This window comes from Juglans microcarpa x Juglans regia, chromosome 4D (assembly GCF_004785595.1).
Source record: "Juglans microcarpa x Juglans regia isolate MS1-56 chromosome 4D, Jm3101_v1.0, whole genome shotgun sequence".
NCBI classification, from domain to species: Eukaryota; Viridiplantae; Streptophyta; class Magnoliopsida; order Fagales; family Juglandaceae; genus Juglans; species Juglans microcarpa x Juglans regia.
The window spans coordinates 9,721,712-9,732,011 of record NC_054600.1 but is presented as its reverse complement, the minus strand read 5'-3'; the positions used below and the strand labels follow the sequence as shown (position 1 = coordinate 9,732,011).

The 10,300-nt window shown below is 33.4% G+C and overlaps 1 protein-coding gene across 1 annotated transcript; it reads left to right on the top strand.

Moving 5' to 3' along the window:
* Positions 1–7,969: 7,969 nt before the first annotated feature.
* LOC121260119 (protein IQ-DOMAIN 14-like) lies at positions 7,970–9,269 on the top strand (the record flags this gene model as incomplete). Its single annotated transcript, XM_041161968.1, has 3 exons — positions 7,970–8,305; positions 8,402–8,641; positions 8,874–9,269. Coding segments are annotated over exons 1-3 (972 nt in total), but the record flags the coding sequence as incomplete, so codon positions are not given.
* Positions 9,270–10,300: the final 1,031 nt, after the last annotated feature.

Here is a 10,300-nt window from a genome sequence, read left to right as displayed (position 1 = left end):
TATCATGTTGAAACCTTCAATGAAAGCAGTAATGAATATCTTTATATTACTTCTATTGATTTCGGGCCAGAAATTCATATTAAAAAAATTGCCAGCTTTCTCTTCAGGGTTATAATATACAACTATGAATATAATTGAATTAAATATTGTAATGCACTAAAAGTGCTCTGATCCAAAGATCTTTATGCTTTAGCATGATCACCTTGAACATTCGGACTCAATTATGATACATCGAATAATTGAGCATAGACATCATCTAAAAAATCAGAAGATTCTTTTACCAGATGATTATCTATGTGCATCATGTTCTCAAAGTAAACTAATTATCAGACCATCCTCTTCTAAAATAGTAATTGAATCCTCGTCAATTTTAGAAAAAATTCATGGAGACATATGTGGGCCAATACATCCACCATGTGGATCATTTAGATATTTTATGGTCTTAATAGATGTATCAACTAAGTGGGTACATATTTGTCTACTCTCTACTCGTAATGTTACATTTGCTAGACTTATTGCACAAATAATTAAATTACAAGCTTAATTTTCTGATTATTCAATCAAGTCATCAGATTGGATAATGCAGTAGAATTTACATCTCAAGCCTTTGATGATTATTGTGTGTCAATAGGAATTCATGTTGAACATTCAATTGTCCATGTACATACTCAGAATGGTTTGGCCGAATCGTTTATTAAACAATTACAATTAATTGCTAGACCTTTGCTTATGAGAACAAACTACATGTTTCTGCTTAGAGACATGCAATTTTACATGTTGCGTCATTATTTCAGATTAGATCAACTGCCCATAACAAATATTCCCCATTGCAACTTGCTTTTGGTCAACTATCAAATATTTTTCATCTTCGTATTTTTGGTTGTACTATCTATATTCCAATTGTACCTCCCAAATGCACTAAAATGGGTCCTAAACGAAGACTTGAAATTTATATTAGTTTTTATTCTCCTTCTATTATTACATACCTTGAACATTTAACAGGTGATATTTTTAAGGCACATTTCAATGATTTTCATTTTGATGAAATAACTTTCCCACCATTAGGAGAAGAAAATGTGCTTGAAATATAAAGATAAATAACATGGAATGCTTCGACATTATCTCATCTTGATCCTTATATAAATCAATGTGAACTGAAAGTTTAGAGGATTATTTATTTGCAAGATATTGTGAATCAATTACCAGATGCATTTACAGATAATAAGAAAATAATAAAATTTCATATTTCAACTGTTAATATCCCTGTGAAGATTGAAGTCCCTGTAGGACAATCAAGAAATCAAGTAGCAAATGAATCTAAGATATGCTTGAAGCGTGGAAGACCTATTGGTGCAAAGGATAAGATTCCCCAAAAGAGAAGATTAAAAGAAAAAGAAATTGGTGTTCCTGAAGAAGCCGTACCCACAGAACAGACAACAAAATCAATTGATTCATCTAAACATTTAATACCAAATTCTCCTGAAAAAGAATTTTCTGAAGAAGAATCTATTGAAGAATTATCTCTTAAAGAGGAACAAGTACATGAAAATAACATAATTTCGATATATTATTTAAGTATGGGAGAATTGTGAGATAGAAATAAAATTGTTGTCGACAATATATTTTCATTTAAAGTTGCCGTTGACATTACAAGAAGTAATGATGAATTGAACCACAAACTGTTGTAGAATGCCAACGTTGAAATGATTGGCCAAAATGCAATTCATACAAAATTGAATTCACTTGCAAAACGTGAAGTATTTGGACATGTAGTCCAAACATCTAAAAGTGTGATGCCTGTTAGATATAAGTGGGTATTTGTACTTAAACGTAAGGAGAAAAATGAAATCGTGAGATATAAAACATGACTTGTTGTACAAGATATTTTGCAGAAACTTGATATCGATTATCAAGAAACATATTTTTCTATATTGGATTCAATTACATTCAGATTTTTATTAGCTTAGTAGTCATAGAAAGTTTGGTTATGCATTTAATGGATGTGGTTACTGCATATTTATATGGATCATGAGATAACGATATATATATATATATATATATATATATATATATATGAAAATCCCTGATAAATATAAAATGCCTGAACCATATAATTCAAAATCCGGTAGTGTTTATTCTATCAAGCTAGAAAAATCATTATATAGTCTAAAGCAATCCGGACGCATGTGATACAATCGTTTTAATAAAGGAAAATGATTTACACACAATATTTTTTACAACACTTTAGACAACTATGTTTTAAATGATGGATATTTTTGTAAAACATCTTATAAAAGTAAAATCATTTTACAAAAATACCCTCATTTTATAACATTGTTTTATAATGTGTTGTGTACTGTGTTGTGTGTATGTCATTATTCTTTAGTGAATATCTATTGAATGAAGGATTTGAAAATAATTCAATTTGTCTATGTGTTTTCATTAAGCAGTTATAGTCTGGATTTACAATTATTGCAGTATATATAGACGACTGAAATCTCGTAAGAACCCTAGAAGAGCTCACAAAAATTGTAACTTTTTGAAAAATTAATTTGAATTGAAAAATCTTAGAAAAATCAAATTTTTTCTTGGTCCGCAAATTGAATATTTTTTAAATTGAATTTTAGCTCATCAGTTTACATATACAGAAAAAACTATTGAAGCACTTTTATATGGATAAATCTCACCATTTGATATAGAAAAATACCATTTTCAACCTTGAAGGGAAGATGAAGAAATTCTTGACCCTAAAGTATCATACCTTAATGCAATTGATATTTTAATATATCTTGCAAATTGTACAAGACCTAATATTATATTTTCAGGCAACTTATTAGCTAGATATAGTTTTACACCAATTCAGAAGTATTGAAATGAGGTCAAACATGTTTTACGTTACCTTCGTGGTACGATTGACATGAGATTATTTTATCCAAAATAATCAAGTTCACAATTAATTGGATATGCAGATGCAAGTTATTTATTTGATCCTCATAAAAGACGTTCTCAAACACGATACCTATTTACATATGAAGGTACAACTATTTCATGGAAGTCTGTCAAACAAATAATAGTTGCTACTTCTTCCAATCACTCAGAAATTATTGCAATTCATGAAACAAGTTGTAAATGCATTTGGTTGAGATCAGTAATTCAACATATTCAAGAAAATTGTAGTTTACCTACAATCAAAGTTCGCCCAACAATATTATATGAAGATAATGCAGCATGTATTATGCAAATAAGAGGAGGTTATATCAAAGGTGATAGGACCAAGCATATTACACCAAAATTTTTTTATACACACGAGCTTCAAAAGGGTGGTGACATTGATGTCAAGAAAATACAATTAAGTGATAATTTGACAGACTTATTCACTAAAAATTTACCAATTGCAACATTTAAAATGTTGGTACACAATATGGGAATGCGACAGCTCAATGATCTTTCATCATGAGCAATTGAAAATCTGCATACTTATGAAGGGAAGTCAATTATTATCCAATTAGTACTTTTTTTCCTTCGCTAAAATTTTTCCCACAGAGTTTTCTTTTACAAGGTTTAATAAGGCAATTCTAAAATATTCAAAGACACATTAGAATGTTGTACTCTTTTTCCTTCGCCATAAGTTTTTCCCACTAGATTTTGTTTTTTGCAAAACTTTAATGAGGCATATTTTTTATGTATGGTCATCCAATGGGGAGTGTTGTAAATACATAAATGTAGTAAAATACATTTTATGTATTTGATGGATGACCATTAGAATTCTTACACATTCATATATTCCTATTTCTCATGTTCACGTATCCCCTTGATTCATTTATTGTCATTCCCTAAGTTCATGTATTCATTTAATATCATGTATCCGTCTTAAGGAACATTTGTTATAGACACACAACAAGAAAGTTGAGAGAAATAATATTTAGTTCCCAAATAACTAGTTTCAGATATTTTAGTATTTCAATTCTCTTGTTACTTTTCTTTAATTTTACAACAATGTTACATATATTTAAAAAAAATATCTGAACTCCTTAAAATGACATCATTTTAGAACATTTGTAACATTTATTCTCACCACATGATGGTGGAAGATGTTTTCAAAACATATGAGCTTGAAAAGGATTTGTTGAATAATTTATTGGAAGGTTAAAGAGTTTGTCTCACCACCAAACATGGATATTAGACCAAAATTTGAACTATATATATCTTACGACACATTTTTATAAATAGAGATTAGAATTTGCACGAAAATATTCTTAATAAACTAGTATGGTTTGGAGCTAGTTTTATCAATTACAGTGGATAATGCCTCTTCTAATAATGCCACACTTGACTATTTGAAGAATAAAATTAGAGAGTAATATTGTCCATCTTGGTGATGAGTTTTTATATGTGCGGTGTTGTGCACATCCCCTTAATCTTATTGTGATGGACAGTTTAAAAGATGTTTATGAGTCGATTGCAAAAGTAAGACATCCAGTGAGGCCTTCTGCAACTAGACTTGAGAAATTCAAGATTTTTATTTATACTATGGGTCTTGAATTTAAGAAAATATTGTGTTTTGATGTTCCTACAAGATAAAACCTAACTTTTTTTATATTTAAATGACTGAATAATATAGAAGGTCTTTGACGCCATAGGAGATGACAACATGCAATATGCCCATCACTTTAATGAAGACAAAAGGAATGGGAGAATAGGGCAACCTAAAGATGTGGATTAGGAAAATGCTTGAGTCTTTATTGGACTTTTTAGGCTTTTATATGATGTCATATGTACCATTTTTAGTTCTTTGTATGTGACAAGAAATGAATATTGTCATTTAATTTGTCAAGTAAATGAGCAATTAGAAAAAATGTGTAAAAGATTGGAGAAATTTGAGTAAGATCAACAGTTTGCTATATATTGCCATTATTGTTGACTCGTACTACAAAATTAATGAAATTGTATATGGGTTGACTAGCGGGAAGGGATGGATGGATCAACTTATGTTAAGGATTAAGGATACCCTTAATAGGTTGTATGATGAGTTTGTCTATTCAAAGGGGTTAATATCAAGGTCCCATCATCCACCTCTTCCCCTCCTACTAATGTCAAGAAGCTAAGAAGGAGTAAGTGGTATCTGCGATTTGGCGATATACGTGAACAGAAGAAGAATTTAGACTGCAAAACATACTTAAAAATATACTTGTCGGCAGATTACACCCATATGTGAAAGATTTTGATATTTTAGGTTGGTGGAAAAAACGTCAATTATTATATCATGTCAAAGAGATAGCCCATAGTATTTTGGTTCTCCCGATTTCTACAGTAGCCTTAGAGTCCACATTTAGTACTGGATGTGCATATTAGATCCATGCATGAGCTTATTGTCTCATAGTATAGTGGAAGCTTTGATTTGTACTCAAAATTGAACTAAAGAGAAGCCGAATGATATTTGGGAGATGATAGATTTTGTAAAGAGCTACGAGCAGGAGGACAATTAAGATGGAAGTGGTAATTGCTCTTAATTCAATTCTTGTTGTAAAATGTTTAATAATTCTTATCAAAAGATAATTTTGATGCACACTAGATTCGTGAAAAGTGGCCCAATCACAATGTACTTTGTGCATAGATTGATACATATATGATTTGCTAATACATTCCATAAATTTAATACTTATCTTCTTTTTTCTAATTGAATTTCCTTTATTTTTTAGACATCGTATTGTCATTTTTATCAGTTTTTTTTTTTTTTCTTTTCCATGTTTTCTATGGTTATGGCATCTTAGATACAAATATCAAGTTATCAACATTTGGGTGTTTTAAGTATTTTTTATCATAACAATTTGTGATGTAAATTTGTTATTCTTAGATTACTCAAACTAGTTGAAATGTAATAGTTTTAGATTAAGTTAGAAAAAAAAACTATTCATCATCCGTTTTCATATCGTTCTCTCATCATCTCATAATGTGTATTAAATGATAGGTTCACAAGTGAAATATAATAAATAATCTCCAATCATCTAATGTCATATCATGAGATGATGAGGATAATGAGAATTACGATGATGAATAGAATTACTCGATTAAGTTATGATGTAGAAATTACAGCAGAAAGGGGTTGGAAGCTATTATGACATGTAAAATGCCCAAATGGGCTTATAAAAGTTTTGGACTCAATGGACCTATAACCCATTGAGGCTCGCGGGTGGCTGGACAGCCTGTAGGCCAATCAACCTACCTGGAAACTAGGCGAGGCCACTTGCATATGCAAGACGAGGCCTTTCAGGCCATAAAGGCCTAGAAAAGCAACAAGTCTTGAACAAGCATGTGGTGATGATTAATTTCAAAAATGAAGTGCTTGGCTTTGAGAAGATGATTAATGTAAGTTAATATATAAAATTAATAATCAAATTCAATTTTTCATATTCACTAGGAGTGCTTGGGCGAGGAATCAATTTTTCTCCCACACCCGATCCCCTCCCCCATATACTCCCTAGTCATGTCCGTTCGACAGGCAGATAGGTGGCTTAATCCACCGTTCTGATCCCTGCCGCTATTGTCACCATATCAAAACCAAAAACATATTGCAGCCACCGTATCATAACCAACAAAGCTAAAAACATATGAGGAAAACCACTAGAATTGTACTCAGAGAGCCACCACCATTGTGGCTCTCTGTATGCAGAAAGCACCAAATCCACACAAGGCAAAGATTGGGTTGAAGTTTGGCAAGGCAAAGACACCCGAGACTAAAAGTTGAGTGATCAGCGGCCATGGTTGCGGGTCTCTGGCTCGAGTGACAAGCGACCATGATCGCAAGTCTTGCACTGACGAGGAAGGAGGAGGAGGAGGAGGAGGAGGAGAAGAGCAGTAGAAAAAAGACAAGAAAAAAGAAGAAGAGCATGGGAAGAAGATGTTGAGACAAGAAGGAGAAGAAGATTGGCTGGGAGAAGAGAAGAGAGAGAGAGAGAGAGAGAGAGTATGTAGAATGGAGATAGAAGAGGATAGTGTGTTGGAGGCTTGAGGAGAAAATGAGAGGAGAGAGAAAAATGTGTATTTATATCTAAGATTCTTTTTTATATTATACAGATGGGTGGGGTACCCACCCGTCCCCTGCCCATTATGTGTGTTTTTTAGTTAGAAACCCCACTCACACTCGGGCCAGCCAAGTTGCTCGCCTGTCCCCTAGCGGGATGAGTGAATTGGGCAAACAGATCAGGTTGGAGGGGCTCGCCACCCAACTTTAATATTCACGAAGTTTTTAGGATACTAGTTGCATGCCCATCCACATGATACGTAGAAATTTTCTTAAATTATTTATATATATATATATTTATATTTAATGTTTGATTATGAGTTGTTTAATTAATGCCATCTTTTGCGATTACTAATTTATATAAATTAAATATAAAAGAAATATTGATCGACATGATGACCTTTGAATATTATTTTAAATTTAAATAACCAAATTTATGATCGTTTAATGGTAGAATGGATTGCATGGCTCAACTGAAGTAAAGTTTTTCCTTCAAAATTATATATGTATCGTTGTAAAGACATTTTTTTATTATTATTATTAGTTGAACTCTTGAGATAATTGGTGATTTGACAAAACAAGTCGATGGACTAAGCTGATTACTCCAAGAACTACACTTTGATTAAACGGCTCTTGCCTCTTGGAGATTTATAATTCGGAAGGAAACAATAGTACTTGAGCGGTTGACAAAGCTCAGCACAGAAAAAAGAATCTTTGATATTAATGTTCATCAAAGTGGCAAATGGCTTAACCAGGGATATTGCAGGCCAAAGTCAATAACAAATGACATAATACCACAGATTCACGACAGGGAGTCAAGTTAAACAAGCTAGCTTCCATATTAAACATGGATTTTCAAGTTAACAGGTCTCAACTGATTATATAAAAACAAGGAATTTACTCACAACTTTTCTTAGAAACATGGGACTTAAGAAGATGTGACAAAAGATGGGAAGGGCAAGCAAATGGATCAGAAACTTTTTGGTAGGGAAAAGGGAGCAGAAATACAAGAAAATTGATGCATCTTTTCCTGCTGAGTATGCACATAACAAAACAGAGTGCCAGCCGGGGATTCCTAAAACAAGGCGAAGATGGAGTTTTGGAAGAGCATCTGGCAAAAAGACATCTCATAAATATTCTAAATCATTTGATTCATTTGACACCACCAAGCTTCCAGTGCAGACCGGTGCAGAAAATGAAGTTCTGCAGAATCATGCTGTGTTAATTGCAGATGTTGAATATGCAGCTGCCACAAAGATTCAAGCTGTCTTCCGTTCTTATTTGGTATCAACTTTCATCTGAACATTCACATGTTGATTCCAACAAACTTTCATTACTAAGTTATTTCAATGATCTGATCTGCCTATGTTGTTGTGTCAGGCAAGGAAAGCGTTGTCTGCTTTAAGGGGACTAGTCAAGTTACAAGCACTTGTAAGGGGTCATCAGGTAAGGAAACAAACAAATGCTACTCTGCGGCGCATGCATGCATTGATATCTATTCAAGTTAGAGCAAGGGTTCAGAGAATCCAGATGGCCGAGGAAGCACATCTTCATGTCAAAAAGCAACAATCCATTCATAGGAATTTTACTCTGGAAAATGAGCTCAGAAGAATGCGCAGAGTAAACCTCATTTTGTTTGCATTTTATCCTACTCACAATATTTTATTTATCTACATCTGTATTATGTATATCAGAGTTTCATTTATTTCATTTTCTTTTCGTCTTCTGTCATTTCTAACAAACCAAACAAGTGTCAAGGTCCTAGAAAGGTCATTACCTGCTGCAACATACCTAAATGCCACGATCTGAATTTTTTCAGTTGCTTACTTACAGCATGGCCTTCTTTATGCAGGAGAAAATGGATATGACTCTCCAAGATTTCCAGGGAGTCTCAAAGTGCAAAAGTGGCTATCTGAATCATTCACAAATCGAAAAGACTGAGGATGATTTTCCATCATATTATTCGGAAGATCTTTCGAGCAGAAGGCGAGAAAATCCATATGAGGAATACTCATTTACTGCAAATAACAGCCCCCAGCATTATATACCCACATCTGAATTAAACCCAAGAAGAGCCCCTTCCCCCTCTCAGCAACTTGATTGTGCAAACCACATGTCTCATGGCCATGATCCATTCATACCAAATTACATGGCCAAGACAGAATCCTCTAGTGCTAAAGTCAGGTCACAGAGTGAACCAAAGCAACGTCCCAACGGTAGCATTAGGCAGAAAAATAGGCGAAGGGAATCAACAGATAGAACAAGCGTCCCACTGGATAATCAAATGCGAGGACGTTCATCTTCACGCTCCAAACGTGTTGGCCATGCAAACCATGATCCCTGGTTTGTCAAGCTGTATCGATCAACAAGATCCTCCAACAAGTTTGATTCAGTTACACCAACAAGTAGTCATTCCAACCACCACACATCTCTTGATGTATACGAGGTAAGAAATCAATGGAGAAAGATTTATTAAACTGGTATAAAGGGCACACCATTCACATTATTTAATTTGTAAAAAAAAATTCAAAATGTGTCCTTTACCCCAACTTGCAAATATAGTTTTTTTATCTTGCAAATTAATTTTTTAATAGTTGACCACACTATTTTCAAAACGACTGCACAGCGCTTACGCACTCTACCACTGCATGTAGCGTTACTCTAAGAAATGATAGTTGCAGTCGTGAGTGCGCAAACATTGTGCAATCATTTTGAAAAAAGTGAATGAGTACGAGAACCACATGAAAAAAAAAAAATTAATTACACACTTTATGACTCCATATAGCATTACTCTTTTACTATTGTTGTCTAATTCCTTTCATTAATGAATGGTGCAGCCCCATTTGACAATGTACTAGCAAGTCATCATCACTGTTCATCACCAATTGAGAAACTTATAAGAAGAGAAGGTACAAAAGATAGTGTAAGCTTCAACCAGAGAAGATGAATAAATGCACTGTAACTACAAGGGAGGATGGGAATTCAACCTAGTATGGATTTACATACAGTTCTTTTCTCTCTCGGTGCATCGCACTTGAAGGTGTTTCTGTCGTATGATGAAGAATTGAAAAGCTGCAGACATGCGTGCTTAAGAAAGATACAAAAGGTCGAAACCATACGAATTATAAGAGACTAATTTTGTACGAGGATATATATTCAGTTACAGATTACTTCCAACTAGTCGTCATTAACATCCTATCATTGTCTTCTCTCTTCTATCATGTACTTCCAACATAGGAAATAATTCGTGTAGAGAGAAAAAATCCATTTACAAACTCT